Genomic DNA, 16,385 nt, shown 5'->3' with positions numbered 1-16,385 from the left:
AATAATTTCGCACTATGACAAGAAAGTGAGAATAAATTTCACGGCGAGGGCCGTGTGGATGGCCGTGTGGATGTCCAAGTTATGAGCGCAATTTTTGCAATTGCAAAAATTGCGCTCATAACTGCGAAGATCATAGCTTCACTTGACATGTAGAACTGACGAGCTCCTGAGCGCTCTTAAGGTGTTCCGTTTGTAAACAAATTCCATTTCCATTTACATTTCCATTTCCAGAATATGTACTAAAATGACGCCCATTTTGGAATAAGGTGTATAGTCATGCAGATACACCTCTCTGCTGGTATTGAGATGGTCAATTCACAATATGACGAGCCTCTTGTTGGCTTCCTTCCGAACTCTCCATGGCCTCCGAATGCCAAGTCATGCCGGAGTGCATCGGTGATTCTTGCACAGTCAGAAAGTAAGGTCACACGCTGGTGACTAGTGATAAAGTTTTCATTGATGTAACAGCCTATGTGTTGTAGCAAGTGGAGGAAGGACAAAACTTCTTACCGTATTTTCTCTCCCCCACCCCCACCCCCTTGATCCTGTTATTGTGGTAATTAATGAAAAACTTCTATTTCACGTTTCAGTCGCCTGTATTCCAAAATGTCAAAATGGTGGAATTTGTTTAAATGGAAATATCTGTAGATGCCCCACCTTCTTCTCCGGGGATCGCTGTGAGAAGTTCTCCGTTTATGAGCTCTTGGCACTCCCGAAACCTCGAGACACGCATTACAGGACTAGAAAGATCCAGAGAATAGCATTATCGGAAATACCGAACCAACAAGAGCTGGATGGGACTCTACGTCTAACCGCGGTAACTCCTGCTTTTGCAAATAACGACTTCAGCTTGAAGCAGGAAATTGAGCCTCCTGAGGCCCTGGTTGTTAAAAAACAACCTATCGAGCTTACATCTCCCAGTAACAATGTAAATAACGAAGGAATAAGTAGAGGAAGACAGCTCGTTCTCGAAATATGAGAATTCTGTCTTTTCTGTATAATACAAGGCATTAGGTCAACGAATAATTTTTGAAAAAAAATGTAACCACTTGAAGAAAAGACATTGGGCGGACTTTGCCAGTTGGTAAAAATTGTATGAGGACGTTTTACCCTGCTGTGATTACTAAGGCAAGCTCGTCAGTACTCATAGGCTCCTGTAATTATTATGGGCTCCTGGTATGTGCGAGTGCGACGACGGTTTGAACAGTTTGCGTTTTCAATACCGTGAACCCTAGATTTTGTCCATTTTGCCAAACTGAACAGGAAAATGATGTAACATAAAAAAAAACGGAAATGAAGCCCACAAAAAATAATACTCTAATTTATTTAGAAAAAACCTCCCGGCAGTACTTCAAGTAAACTGGACGCGGAGGAAATAATGTTTACAATCAAATTGATTTGGTAATGTTTCAAAAGAAACCGCTTGTACGGGAGAAAAGAAAATCAGAATCACTCGTATTCAGGTTCAAATTTCTGAGGTGTCGTCATCTTGATTAATTGTTACGTGTTTGGTCAGGTGATCTGGTGACGTAATTTGTAGGACTGGGGAGAAAAATTGTAACGCCTTATCCCAAAACCTCGCGCGGCCTTATTTTCGAATTCCACACGGCAGAGGCGAGATTAGAGCTCGTCGGGTCTACTTGAATATTCATTCAGTAACAGGAAATGTTGTAGACACGGAATGATCTGTTGAGTTTTGGCGATGGAAATACTACAGGGAGTTTGAAAACAACACCTAAGGCCGCGCGCGGTTCTGGGATATATTTTTCTTCCCAGTCCTCCAAATTACGTCACCAGATCACCTGGATAGTTTCCAGATTGAGTTGTTATTAGGCGTTTTTATACTAGAGACGCATAATCCGTCCTGACGAATTGTGCGTCTCTCATTACATCCGTCTAGTGTAAAGACTGGGCGCACCATAAAAAATGCATAATCCGTCTGGGACGAACTTGGGCGAAAGGCGCATAATGCGTCTGGGAGAACTATCCACTTTAGTTCGTCTTCCAAGACGCACTAAACTGGAAAGTTCGTCCAGACGCATAATGCGTCGCGTGCTTGTCTTTATACTAGACGAATTTAAGAGACGCAGAAAAAATGTTTCCCCACGTTCGTCCCAGACGAATTATGTGTCTCTAGTAAAAAAAAAAACGGCCATTGTTGCTCCATAACCATAGGGCAATAATAATACGTCACTACGTTTTTTAAGACAGCGGTGCCCGGGAAATTTGAAAATAAAGTACCGGTAAATAATTTTAAAATTTGTTTTTCTCATACAAACACTTTTTTTGATAATTTTATCAAGCAAATTCGATTACAAGAGTTATTTCCTGGGGTTTAATTCATTTTGTTAGAAAATTGAAGGCTTGAAGTGAAAAGAAAAACCGAATATAAAAAGTGCGTTGAAAACTTAAATTGATATACCGGTATGTTCAATTACTTCAATTCTTTGCCCGGTATTTATTACCATGGTAGATCAATTATGTTGGTAACTTCTGTTTTTGGTAACACGGATAAATCTAGTTGTAAATCGGGGATTTTTTCGCTTTTGTAAATTGAAGCAATTTGAAACCTGTTTAATAAAAAAGAAAATTTTGCTAATATGATTGACTGCGATTTTGCGCGCCAAAATTCAAAATATGGCCGTGAATAGCCTGGAACTGGTAAGACCTTCGAAAACTTGTAAATGGAACACAGTTTCCAACATGAAAACAGAACAACCTTTCCACAAATTCCTTTTTCCCGGAAATGTTCCAGTGGAACGAACCGAAAAGTCGTGTTCCATTTACAAACGAAACGGAAATTTCCGGAAATTTTGGAAATGGTTAGCAACCAATGACTCTTCATCAAGCCCGAGTTGAAAAAAAATGCGGAGGACTCGGTCGAATAGGACATGGTTAAGACTGGAATGGATACTACAAAATAACGTGAGACACTTCGTGACTCCATGTGACACAGGTACCAGGGCACAGGTACCAGTATTCTTCAGGTTTTGTTTGCCTCGTGCTAAATTAAAGCTATTGTTATTTTTACCCCTTTGAAAATACCAAAATTTAAATAAAATAAATAAAAACAAACTAAATGCTGGTAGTTCTAGTTAAATGACGCCATCTTGAAAGTTGTAGTAATGGCATGACACCAAGGCGATTGAGCCATTCTCTAACATGTTCAAACGTTGTTTGTGACTCGAATCACAGATCACACTAGCTGATTTTGTTTTATAGATATGGCTGATCGTTGTGCTACAATCTATAGCTCAAGTATTCCAATAATACTCCACACATCAATAAGAACAAGACGATCTAGGATCGTAAGTCGGGCTGTGGCGACACGTATGCTGCTAGGGATCATGAGCGTTGAGTAGTAGTTCTAAAAAAAGATGTGTAATACATGGAAAGATGTGCATGTCTCAAAGAAAGATCACGAAATTTGTAATCACACTGGCAAAAACAACATGCATTTCGTCATGAAAACATTGCTGACTTGATGTCCGATCTCACCCATAGATCACTTGCTTGTAAAGCGCATTTGAATATGCCAATAGAAAATGCGCTATATAAATTCATTACCATTACTACCATAAACTTCACCAATATCAAGACTCTTGGGTAAATCTGCACTTGTGAGCTCAGGTGACGATAGAATTTGTTTCCTTGGTCAGCAATGCAACATAACGTTTGGGATTTCCAATAACTACAAGACTTTGCTGTTGCGTAACACTTTGCATAAAGCCCTACAGCACAGCATTGTTTACAAGTGCAGTTGCATTGTTCTCTAACACTGTTCACTGCAGTTATTTCATATGTACTAATATGCAGCCCTCTGAGTTCAGAGTTATATAACTCCTGAGTTCATAATTGTCACCAAGTGAGTGTATAGCCTGGAAATACTGTACTAAGTCCTGAATGGATGGTACTTCTAATAGTACACATGTACCTTGGGGATGGCTTCTACCATATTCATCTCTTGCATGAGAATCAAAAATCTTATAACTCCCATTATCAGTATGATAGATACTAACACCAATACATCCTATTGTCAGAATAAATGAAGAATAATTTTATGACAAGGGCGATTCAACTGCACTGTCTATAGGTATACTGTACTGATATCCCTCAATTATTGAATCACTGTTATGTAGATTACCTGTGTCACTTTCACTATAATTAAGCTGGTAATTGTTCTCAGACATAGCAATCAATATTATTCATCGGAGGCCCAGGATTTGTTTCTATGTCATTACATAGATTTATTTCAGCACAGCATCGTCTATGATCACCATGCATTCTTGTACAAACTCATTGGTCCACAGCATGTGTACAATACTTGATATTTCTTCAGATTTACTGTTTGACGAAATTGTTTGATGTAACCATGAAGTTTTGACGGCAAAGGAGTGATCTTAAGAATCTTTTTCCACACAAATACCCTCCGTTTTCTGCTTTTCTGCGACAGACGTTTCAGCTTCTTCACAGGAATCCTACTTGCTTCGCGATCACGACATCTCGACACATGGCATTCACGTACAACACGTTTATGATTCCAATAAACAAATTTAGCATAACGAGATCTCAATTCCTCTCTATATTTTAATTTCACTACGCCATCATGTTGATGATGTACAAATGGCTGCATTGCTTCCCCTAATACATCACATTTTCCCAGGACATTCAACATTGCTCGTGTTGGTAACGCAATCGTATACAACACGCGAACGTACATGATTACACAGAAAACTAATGCAGTACAAGGAGAAATTGATCGAAGTGATAATCAACTTTATACATTGTACAAAATATATGAAATAATGATAATGACAGTCATAAAATTAAAGAAGTTACTTGCATCTTCGCTTCGTTAAGTGACGGCTTTCTTGTTGTTGTTGTTGTCCTCCGTGGCATTATGTTGATTATCAAATATCAAAATTATCAGCGTCAAAATTTCGGGTAACTTTCCTTAATGTACTTCTGTCATTGCTAGTCATAGTTTGCACATATTTTGTACTCAATGACTGCTCAAGTGATCTCTTTAGAACTTGTACGAGCTTGTAGCAACATTTGAGATATTTGCCAAGCAAGAGTTCGCGGAACAACGACTTTCGAAATGGACGCTCATTTTCGTGTTTTGATGTGGGTCTACCACGAACAGTCTGTAAGTGGTTTGAGCGTATTGGACCTAACACCGTAACTCGCTTCTGCCATTCCTGTAATCATTCATGTATGCCTACCTTCGCAGAGAATCACTTCTAAGGTTATCGAAGAGAAATGAAACTGAAGCGAAATGAACATTGAGCCTTCACTACATATCTGCGGTATTGCCCATTGCACGTGACGGACATTTGCGAAGAAATACACTGGTAAACCTAGAGTCGGTCGCCCGACTAAAAAAGTAACGCATTCCTAAGGTCAGTGGGTTCATTGGTTTAATATGTCAAAAAGACAGAAAAGAATGCAAATATTGTAGCATTTCGTTCTCGGAGTCACCGATCCTAAGGAAAGGTGTGTTTGATAATCGTTCCATTGCCGGTGCGTATTTGCGATGGAATCTCTCCTAAAAAACTTGGAAAAACATGTTACATGTTCGATCTGCTTGGATACTTTCACTGAGCCCAAGACCATAGAATGTCTGCACACATTTTGCTTTGAGTGTTTGAAGACACACGCTCTAAAAACTCAACAACAAGGAAGATTTCGCTGCCCTGAGTGCCAGGCTGAAATTGACGTCCCTCAGGGCTTCGATAAATTGCCAACTGGATTTCTCCAAAACAGTTTGCTTGATCTTCTCGCAGTACAAAAAGGAGGAGATGGTAGCGAGATCAGTTGCGGTAACTGCAGGAAAAAAAGCGCCGAGACAAGCTTCTGCTTCGAATGCGAAAAGTTCATGTGCTCCGATTGTGTCAACGCACATGAACTTCTTAGAAATGTGGCGTTTGAAGGAGACAAAGTCAAATCAATAAAACACTTCAAAGCAGAAGACTACGAGGCACTTCTCAAGCGACAATCCTTTTGCTCGCAGAAGTATCATGAACGAGAGGTAACGAGGTACTTTTGCCTCGACTGCGAGACCTGTGTTTGTCAGACCTGCATAAATACAGTTCACAAGAACCATGCTATTGATCCGCTCGACAAAGCAGCCGATGGCGAGAAGGCTAAACTCGTGGCAGCAGTCGAGTCGATAAAAGAAAAGGGCAAACTTTGCAATAATGTTATTCGTCAGTTTGAGCAAACAGCTGTTGATGTGGAAACTAACACCAACGCCGCTATACGCCAGGTTTCCCAAAGAGCTGACCAAATGATTGCAAAAATTCGAGAACGCGAGCGGGAGGCTATTACCGCACTCGACAAGACACGCATGTCGAAACTGGAGAAATTAAACAATGGAACGAATCAGCTGCAGTCCTTGCTGAAACAAATAAATCAAGCAATAGAGTTTGCCAGCAATTTGATTCAAAGGAGTTCAAGCTCAGATATCATGCAAAGCAAAGAAACCTTGCAAAAGCGATTTGAAGATCTTAACAGGGCTGCCGTACCGAAACTTCTCGTTGGTTCATTTCTGAAGTTTGTGTCAACGGCTGAACCGAAGGATTTAACCCTGGGTGTTATCGCAACTGATGAGTTAACTATTGAAGGACTGACTCAAGACATTCAAGCTGGCGTTGAAGTAGAGTTTTTTATCTGTCCCGAAATCATGAGCGACGTGCGAGGATCGTTTCTCCTTGAAGTCCTCGTGGAACCTACCGAACAAGTGGGAAGTTTGATTACACACAAAAACGGTGATGAAACTTTATTGATGAGGTTTGTACCTAAAGTTCCAGGTACATATAACATTACAGTGGCTGTAAAAGGGAACGAACTTCACAAGAATCCATTCTCAATCCAAGTAAAGGAACGACGGCTTCAAGTTGTTGGCGAGTTAGATTTAAGAGGACAAACTCTTTACCGTCCACATAGCATTGCTTCGAACCTTAAAGGGCTGATGGCTGTTACTGATTACAGTAGACACTGTATCTTAGTGTTCGATAACGAAGGAAAGTATCTGCGAAAATTTGGACGCGAAGGAATGAAAGCTGGTGAGATCAACGGTCCTTCAGGTGTGACATTTGTTGACGACGACAACATTCTTGTAACGCAACATTTGAATCACCGCATTCAACAATTTAATGTACACACAGGAAATGCTGTGAGGTCGTTTGGCAGTAAAGGGTCAAGAGATGGCGAGTTTGATACTCCAGTAAGCGTTTGCATAGATGACAAAGGACATGTTGCTGTTGCGGACAAAAACAACAACAGAATTCAGGTTTTTACAAAGGACGGTGAGTTATTGTTTATATTTGGAGACAGCGGCTCAGAAAAACTGAACCATCCCACTGGTTGCATTTTCCATGAAGACAGGTTCATTGTTTCTGATGCCAGGAACCACTGTTTAAAAGTCTTTGACCGCTCGGGTAGGTTTCTACGCAAGATTGGAGAGCCGGGGTCCGTTGACGGACAATTGAGACTTCCGCAGGGTCTGTTTGTGGAGAAATGCGGCAATTGTCACAACATTCTTGTTTGCGATTTTGGCAATAATCGAATCGTCCAGTTCTCATTAGAAGGTACTTTTGCCGGAAAAAGTCTGGTTGAGCTGCGAGGACTCGCTGGAATTGTTGCAACACTGGATGGGCGGATTATGGTCGCCGATTCTAAAGCTAAGAAAGTTTACATCTTGAAATAGGATAAACTAAAAGCGATTAATGATTGATATTACCAAACATTGGAAATTGGTTTTCAGTTATGTAACTGTTTTACACGTTTTCCATCAAAATTTAGTTTAGTTGTAATAAAGAGACGACTTAAGGAGACAATAGGCTTTAGCCACATTGTATTTATTGGGAATTGTGAAACTGTTTTATCGGAAACCAAAAATCTCTAATGAATCTAATTTCTATTGTAAAAGAAAGCCTTTGCCTTAATGTGGCATGAAAGATATTAGGATTTATGCAATCAGGTTTCCTCTGAGTTGAATTTGTTGAGACTTTTCAGGATATCGTGTTAAAAAGAATAGCTGAGTGCATAAAGCATTTACGTCGTTTTTTAAAAGATCCTGAGTTTAATTATTGTATTTTCTTTCAGATAGACAGACAAATGCATGGATGCGTAATATTTTGCAATAATTGTCTTTCAAGTAATCCGGCAGTGATTGATTTTTGGCTGTGACGACCGACTGTGGAAAGAAATTGATTCGTCGCTCCCCTTAACGGTATATAAGAAATCAACCAACACGATCCTCGTGGAACCCTCTAATTCTTACTAGTAAGATCGAAACGTTCATTTTTCCCAACTAGTACCATAGGTTTTTTGTGGGGAGAGGGATGGGGGGGGGGGGGGAGGGGGAGGTATTCATGAGAATTTGTGTTATATCAAGATCATACCTCTTAATTAAGCTGATAATTATCTTCATTCTCAATACCTGTCCGACTGACATTTCATTGAAATTTTGAGGAGAATTTACATGCTGATAACTCCTGGAAGTCAAGGAAGGGTTAATAGCTGTGTTTTGTCAAGTTCTTTGGTTCTCTTCCGTGCTCCAAGAGCTAATTGAGAGCTTTATATTTAAGTCCGACGACGAGAACGAGTACGATATTTGACTGCCTGTTTTTGGCGAAAAACGTAGAAAATATATAACCCGGACGATTGATCTTACTCTTTGTTAGCAGTATAGGTTGTTTAGTTATTCTTATTGCAGGTAGATTGCAAGTAATTGAGCCATTTTTGTAAATGTTAAACAACCAATGACTCTTCATCAAGCACGAGTAGGGGACGCAGTTGGCCCTTCGCTGCTTTCTGCTATCGACTTCGCCTCCCTGTACGGCATAGAGGGAGAGATATGTCGGCCCCTAAACCATATGAGACAAAACCCACGCCTACTCACAGCTCCAAACCGCCCTTGTCGATTTAGCAGAAAAATTCGATGGCTTAAATAGACAAGGGAAAAGTCATTTTATCTGTCATATGGTAAGCACTGAAGTCGCAGATTACAAGTGTGCTCACGCGCCCTGCTAAAGGAAACATACATACATGCATGCATAAACTTTATTTCATCTCGAATTTCAGAATAACTACAAGAGCTAATATCTTCGAGACATTACATTTACAGCGAAAATACAAAGCATATACAGATACATACTAAATACATAATATTTAAAGATATATTAATTAAAAAGAAAAGCCGCTGTACAAAATGCGGCCCTGGATTCTCCGAAAGCAGAAAACTCAGTGGTAGGGGTAAAATCAGGTAGCGCATTCCGCAACTAGGCTGATACATAAGAAGAAAGAACTAAGACCATAACTGGTTGTTCTAGATTTATTGAGGGACAGAATGTAATTTCGGAGACCGTGAATGGCAATTTGCAGAAACGTGTACTGCAGTAGCCCAGGTAATCCGGCTAAAATAGCGATGCTCGACAGCTATCCCTCGTCTCCTCATATCTGTATCGTGCTTTTGTTAATTTCTTTTGTGTCAAATTTGATTTTAAAAAGAGCGAAATATAACTGAACAAATTGCGAGCTTACAACATTTTTCCTCAGCAACCAGAAAAACATAAGTAGATTCCAGGCCTTAACCCCGCTAAGCGTGCAAAACCTTGCACGGTTCTGGGCCCGGTTGTTCGAATGCCGATTAACTTAATCCATGATGAGCGTAAACTTTGGTTTAGTTTTTTCAACTTTTCGGTGCAAGTTTCTTTTGGTTATTTTTGGTGTTCAAGATTAACTTCCTCTAATGTAAAATTTTGCCAAATATCAGCATTGTACAACATTTGGGAGTAGAGAAATAAACTCCTTCGTAATTTTTTAATCTGGGATTAGCGTTAATCGGCTTTCGAACAACCGGGCCCTGGTGTTTTCATAAGTCCGCACGTATATTGGAACCGTGCCGGTCAAAAAGTTGACCTGATTTTTTAGGTCCCAAACATCCACACTCAAAAATTCGTCCAGTTCCACCGGTCCCGTGTGAACGCAAGGGTGGGACCGTGCATGTTTTTGTCCGTGTAAAACTTTGTCCAGACCCGGGGAAACGGAGTCTAAAGCTCTCTATCAGGGAGCTTTAGCAACGACAACGGGGACGGCAACGAGAACGTCACAAATTTGCATATTTGGTAAGGAAAAGAAATAGCTTTGCACGCTCTGCTCGTGCATCATTTCATTTTTGTCTATTTCTTTGCCGTCGTCAGCAAAACAACAACGGGAAATTACCATTTTCTCTGCTAAAATGAGCGCCGTTCATACTAGTTTCGTTCTAGCTTGATGGTTTGCCACACCTCCGTCACGTTAAAATTCTTGGAATAGTCGCGAAGCGATTACAATAAGGCGAATTCTCATTTAACAACGACGTTCTCGTTGCCGTTGTCGTCGTCGTTGCTTATGGGGAGTTTAAGATCTACGACGCGACGGCAACGAAAAGTCACAAATTTTGCATATTTAACGAGCAAAAACAGTAGCTTTTGCACGCTCTGCACGTGCATTTTTAGTTTTTGTTCATTTCTTTCAAGTTTTCGGCAACTCTGCGACGTGAAATGACCAATTCTCAAATTTTACGGAGAACGTGAACAAAAGGCGGCGAATTTAATAAGGTCAGTAGGTTCATTGGTTTAATATGTCAAAAAGAATGCAAATATTCTAGCATTTCGTTCTCGGAGTCACCGATCCTAAAGAAAGGCGTGTTTGATAATCGTTCCCTTGCCGGTGCGTAGTTGCGATGGAATCTGTCCTAAAAAACTTGGAAAAACATGTTACATGTTCGATCTGCTTGGATACTTTCACTGAGCCCAAGACCATACAATGTCTGCACACCTTTTGCTTTGAGTGTTTGAAGACACACGCTCTAAAAACTCAACAACAAGGAATATTTCGCTGCCCTGAGTGCAAGGCGGAAATAACCGTGCCTCAGCGCTTCGATAAATTGCCAACTGGCTTTCTCCAAAACAGTTTGCTTGGTCTTCTCGAAGTAAGAAAAGGAGGAGAAGGCAGCGAGATCAGTTGCGGCAACTGCAGGAAAAAAAGCGCAGAGACAAGCTTCTGCTTCGAATGCGGAAAGTTCATGTGCTCCGATTGTGTCAACGCACATGAACTTCTTAGAAATGTGGCGTTTGAAGGGCACAAAATCAGATCAATAAAACACTTCAAAGCAGAAGACTACGAGGCACTTCTCAAGCGACAATCCTTTTGCTCGCAGAAGTATCATGAACGAGAGGTAACGAGGTACTTTTGCCTCGACTGCGAGACCTGTGTTTGTCAGACCTGCATAAATACAGTTCACAAGAACCATGCTATTGATCCGCTCGACAAAGCAGCCGATGGCGAGAAGGCTAAACTCGTGGCAGCAGTCGAGTCGATAAAAGAAAAGGGCAAACTTTGCAATAATGTTATTCGTCAGTTTGAGCAAACAGCTGTTGATGTGGAAACTAACACCAACGCCGCTATACGCCAGGTTTCCCAAAGAGCTGACCAAATGATTGCAAAAATTCGAGAACGCGAGCGGGAGGCTATTACCGCACTCGACAAGACACGCATGTCGAAACTGGAGAAATTAAACAATGGAACGAATCAGCTGCAGTCCTTGCTGAAACAAATAAATCAAGCAATAGAGTTTGCCAGCAATTTGATTCAAAGGAGTTCAAGCTCAGATATCATGCAAAGCAAAGAAACCTTGCAAAAGCGATTTGAAGATCTTAACAGGGCTGCCGTACCGAAACTTCTCGTTGGTTCATTTCTGAAGTTTGTGTCAACGGCTGAACCGGAGGATTTAACCCTGGGTGTTATCGCAACCGATGAGTTAACTATTGAAGGACTGACTCAAGACATTCAAGCTGGCGTTGAAGTAGAGTTTTTTATCTGTCCCGAAATCATGAGCGACGTGCGAGGATCGTTTCTCCTTGAAGTCCTCGTGGAACCTACCGAACAAGTGGGAAGTTTGATTACACACAAATACGGTGATGGAACTTTATTGATGAGGTTTGTACCTAAAGTTCCAGGTACATATAGCATTACAGTAGCTGTAAAAGGGAACGAACTTCACAAGAATCCATTCTCAATCCAAGTAAAGGAACGACGGCTTCAAGTTGTTGGCGAGTTAGATTTAAGAGGACAAACTCTTTACCGTCCACATAGCATTGCTTCGAACCTTAAAGGGCTGATGGCTGTTACTGATTACAGTAGACACTGTATCTTAGTGTTCGATAACGAAGGAAAGTATCTGCGAAAATTTGGACGCGAAGGAATGAAAGCTGGTGAGATCAACGGTCCTTCAGGTGTGACATTTGTTGACGACGACAACATTCTTGTAACGCAACATTTGAATCACCGCATTCAACAATTTAATGTACACACAGGAAATGCTGTGAGGTCGTTTGGCAGTAAAGGGTCAAGAGATGGCGAGTTTGATACTCCAGTAAGCGTTTGCATAGATGACGAAGGACATGTTGCTGTTGCGGACAAAAACAACAACAGAATTCAGGTTTTTACAAAGGACGGTGAGTTATTGTTTATATTTGGAGACAGCGGCTCAGAAAAACTGAACCATCCCACTGGTTGCATTTTCCATGAAGACAGGTTCATTGTTTCTGATGCCAGGAACCACTGTTTAAAAGTCTTTGACCGCTCAGGCAGGTTTCTACGCAAGATTGGAGAGCTGGGGTCCGCTGACGGACAATTGAGACTTCCGCAGGGTCTGTTTGTGGAGAAATGCGGCAATTGTCACAACATTCTTGTTTGCGATTTTGGCAATAATCGAATCGTCCAGTTCTCATTAGAAGGTACTTTTGCCGGAAAAAGTCTGGTTGAGCTGCGAGGACTCGCTGGCATTATTGCAACACTGGATGGGCGGATTATGGTCGCCGATTCTAAAGCTAAGAAAGTTTACATCTTGCAGTAGGATAAACTAAAAGCGATTAATAATTGATATTACCAAACATCGGAAATTGGTTTTCAGTTATGTAACTGTTTTACATGTTTTCCATCAAAATTTAGTTTAGTTGTAATAATTATAAAGAGACGACTTAAGGAGACAATAGGCTTTAGCCACATTGTATTTATTTGTAATTGTGAAACTGTTTTATCGGATACCAAAAATCACTAATTAATCTAATTTCTATTGTAAAAGAAAGCCTTTGCCTTAATGTGGCATGAAAGATATTAGGATTCATGCAATCAGGTTTCCTCTGAGTTGAATTTGTTGAGACTTTTCAGGATATCGTGTTAAAAAGAATAGCTGAGTCAATAAAGCATTGACGTATTCATGAGAATTTGTGTTATATCAAGATCATACCTTTAAGCTGATAATTATCTTCATTCTCAATACCTGTCTGACTGACATTTCATTGAAATTTTGAGGAGAATTTACATGCTGATAACTCCTGGAAGTCAAGGTAGGGTTAATAGCTGTGTTTTGTCAAGTTCTTTGGTTCTCTTCCGTGCTCCAAGAGATAATTGAGAACTTTATATTCAAGTTCGAGGGCGAGAACGAGTACGATATTTGACTGCCTGTTTTAAGCGAAAAACGTAGAAAATATATAACCTGGACGATTGATCTTACTCTTTGTTAGCAGTATAGGTTGTTTAGTTATTCTTATTGCAGGTAGATTGCAAGTAATTGAGCCATTTTTGTAAATGTTAAACAACCAATGACTCTTCATCAAGCACGAGTAGGGGACGCAGTTGGCCCTTCGCTACTTTCTGCTATCGACCTCGCCTCCCTGTACGGCATTGAGGGAGAGATATGTCGGCCCCTAAACCATATGAGACAAAACCCACGCCTACTCACAGCTCCAAACCGCCCTTGTCGATTTAGCATAAGAATTCGATGGCTTAAATAGACAAGGGAAAAGTCATTTTATCTGTCATATGGTAAGCACTGAAGTCGCAGATTACAAAGTGTGCGCACGCGCTCTGCTAAACGAAACATACATAAATGCATGCATAGACTTCATTTCATCTCGAATTTCAGAATAATTACAAGAGCTAATATCTTCGAGACATTACATTTACAGCGAAAATACAAGCATATTCAGATACATACTAAATACATAATATTTAAAGATATATTAATTGAAAAGAAAAGCCGCTGTACAAAATGCGGCCCTGGATTCTCTTTTGAAAGCAGTAAACTCAGTGGTACGGGTAAAATCAGGTAGCGCATTCCGCAACTAGGCTGATACATAAGAAAAAAGAACTAAGACCATAACTGGTTGTTCTAGATTTATTGAGGGACAGAATGTAATTTCGGAGACCGTGAATGGCCATTTGCAGAAATGTGTACTGCAGTAGCCCAGGTAATCCGGCTAAAATAGCGATGCACGACAGCTATCCCTCGTCTCCTCATATCTGTATCGTGCTTTTGTTAATTTCTTTTGTGTCAACTTTGATTTTAAAAAGAGCGAAATGTAACTTAACAAATTGCGAGCTTACAGCATTTTTGCTTAGCAACCAAAAAAACGTAAGTAGATTCCAGGCCTTAACCGCGCTAAGCGTGCAAAACCTTGCACGGTTCGAGTGTTTTCATGAGTCCGAACGCATATTGGAACCCTGCCGGTCAAAAAGTTGACCTGATTTTTTAGGTCCCAAACATCCACACTTAGGCGTTCAAAAATTCGTCCAGTTCCACCGGACCCGTGTGAACGCAAGGGTGGAACCGTGCAAGTTTTTGTCCTTGCAAAAATTTATCCACACCCAGGTAAACAGGGTCTAAAGCTTTCTATTAGGGAGCTTTAGCAACGACAACGGCAACGGCAACGAGAACGTCACAAATTTGCATATTTGGTAAGCAAAAGCAATAGCTTTGCACGCTCTGCTCGCGCATCTTTTCATTTTTGACTATTTCTTTGCCGTCGTCAGCAAAACAAACAACGGGAAATTACCATTTTCTCCCCTAAATTGAGCGCCGTTCATACTAGTTCCGTTCTTGGTGGTTTGCCACACCTCCGTCACGTTAAAATTCTTGGAATAGTCGCGAAGCGATTACAATAAGGCGAATTCTCATTTAACGACGACTTTCTCGTTGCCGTTGTCGTCATCGTTGCTGAAGGGAGTTTGAGAAGCGACGACGGCTACGGCTACGACAACGCCTCAAAACAGCAATATGATTGGTTTTAATATATTAAAAGAGGGAAAAGAATCGTGCTGCACACATGCTGCACGTGCGATACGTATTTTATTGCTGTATTCTGCATAACAACAACATGAAATCATCAAATTTGAGGTTTTAACGACAAGTTGAGCGTACAAATGCACAATCTTTCATCTGAAACTGCTCGTATAAATTATTACCCTGGCTACCAGAGGGCGTTTTTTTTTTTCTTAGGCGGGATCTCTATGCGCGGCAAAGTCGCAATACCGAACCAAGAAGCCGTCGTGGTGCCTCTCCGTTCGCCTACGGCACTCAGGCCTGAATCGTATAGATTCAATTGTCAACATGTTGTTGCAACATGACCCCTCGTGTCTGCCCACTTTTAGGATTGTGCAAAGGTACATTTTGAAGTGACGTTTTCGTCCACGTCGTCATCGTAGATCTTAAAGTCCCTATTTGCTCCGGGCACTCCGGTTTTCTCCAGTCACTAATAAAAAAAAAAAGTTGTTTAGGTGATCTTTTTTACATGATTTGATTTTGTTATTTATATTGGTCTCTCCAGTTACAAAAGCACTTGTACTCCGGCGGCCTTGTAAGCTCACGACTTAACCTTTTCACCACCGAGGACTTCCACATTGCCGACTAAAATCGTCTGGCTTTAGGCAGAGTAAAATCTTTAAGTGTCAATTGGCATTTTTGGCGGTGAAAGGGCTAAATGTAGTCACTAATTGTCGTTATGAAAAAGCGCTGGTTTTTTTTTTCAGGTGTGGATTTTAAGAGGTCTCATGGAGTCGCTACAGTTTAATCAGTAAAATGATGCATAAACGAGGTCATAAACAACCTCATGTCTCAGTTCATCGAGTTGCCTGTGAGAGGGCCTTCAAATTAGAGTTTTAAAGCCGGATGGATTGTTTGAATTTGGAAACTCAAAGTTCAAGGCCCAGCAGGCCATTGTAATTAAAGTAAAAAAGCCATTTTAGCCTGGGGAAAACTGGCTTTTAAGTTCTAGGCTAAACGTTGCCAAATGTTGACCTGCGGCTTTAAAAACTGAAGAGAGAAGAGAAACAGATATTTACATGCAAAAGTTCTCAATAAAAAAGCCGTTCTCTTTGACCAATTTTCAAGGTCCAGCGAGGATCCATTGCTGAGAAACAGCGATGGATATTAAAATATTCAAAATCATTCAAGGCTTGCTTACAACGAATCGAAGTTGAGAACTTTTCCGACTTAAATCGCATTCAATCAGGCAAATTACGACACAAAAAGCGAGAACGTCACCAGGACAGTA

General features: G+C 40.7%; 3 protein-coding genes across 3 annotated transcripts in view; all 3 read left to right on the top strand.

The window, feature by feature from the left end:
* Window positions 1–3,154, top strand: part of LOC138058857 (uncharacterized) — a 38,962-nt gene extending 35,808 nt beyond the window's left edge. The window contains exon 15 of the mRNA XM_068904305.1: window positions 591–3,154. Coding sequence (XP_068760406.1) covers window positions 591–979 — 389 coding nt within the window. The 3' untranslated portion in view covers window positions 980–3,154. The remainder of the gene's footprint in view (window positions 1–590) is intronic.
* Window positions 3,155–5,396: 2,242 nt separating this feature from the next.
* On the top strand, window positions 5,397–8,165 carry LOC138058858 (E3 ubiquitin-protein ligase TRIM71-like). The gene has a single exon (XM_068904306.1). The coding sequence runs from the start codon at window positions 5,537–5,539 to the stop codon at window positions 7,709–7,711; it is 2,175 nt and encodes a 724-aa protein (XP_068760407.1). The 5' UTR covers window positions 5,397–5,536; the 3' UTR covers window positions 7,712–8,165.
* A 2,277-nt stretch (window positions 8,166–10,442) lies between these two features.
* On the top strand, window positions 10,443–13,266 carry LOC138059313 (E3 ubiquitin-protein ligase TRIM71-like). The gene has a single exon (XM_068904880.1). It carries the CDS (start codon window positions 10,733–10,735, stop codon window positions 12,905–12,907), a length of 2,175 nt encoding a protein of 724 aa, XP_068760981.1. The 5' UTR covers window positions 10,443–10,732; the 3' UTR covers window positions 12,908–13,266.
* Window positions 13,267–16,385: the final 3,119 nt, after the last annotated feature.

This window comes from Montipora capricornis, chromosome 8, assembly GCF_036669925.1.
Source record: "Montipora capricornis isolate CH-2021 chromosome 8, ASM3666992v2, whole genome shotgun sequence".
Taxonomy (NCBI): Eukaryota; Metazoa; Cnidaria; class Anthozoa; order Scleractinia; family Acroporidae; genus Montipora; species Montipora capricornis.
The sequence above is the reverse complement of the archived record's forward strand: the minus strand, read 5'-3'. Positions and strand labels throughout refer to the sequence as shown.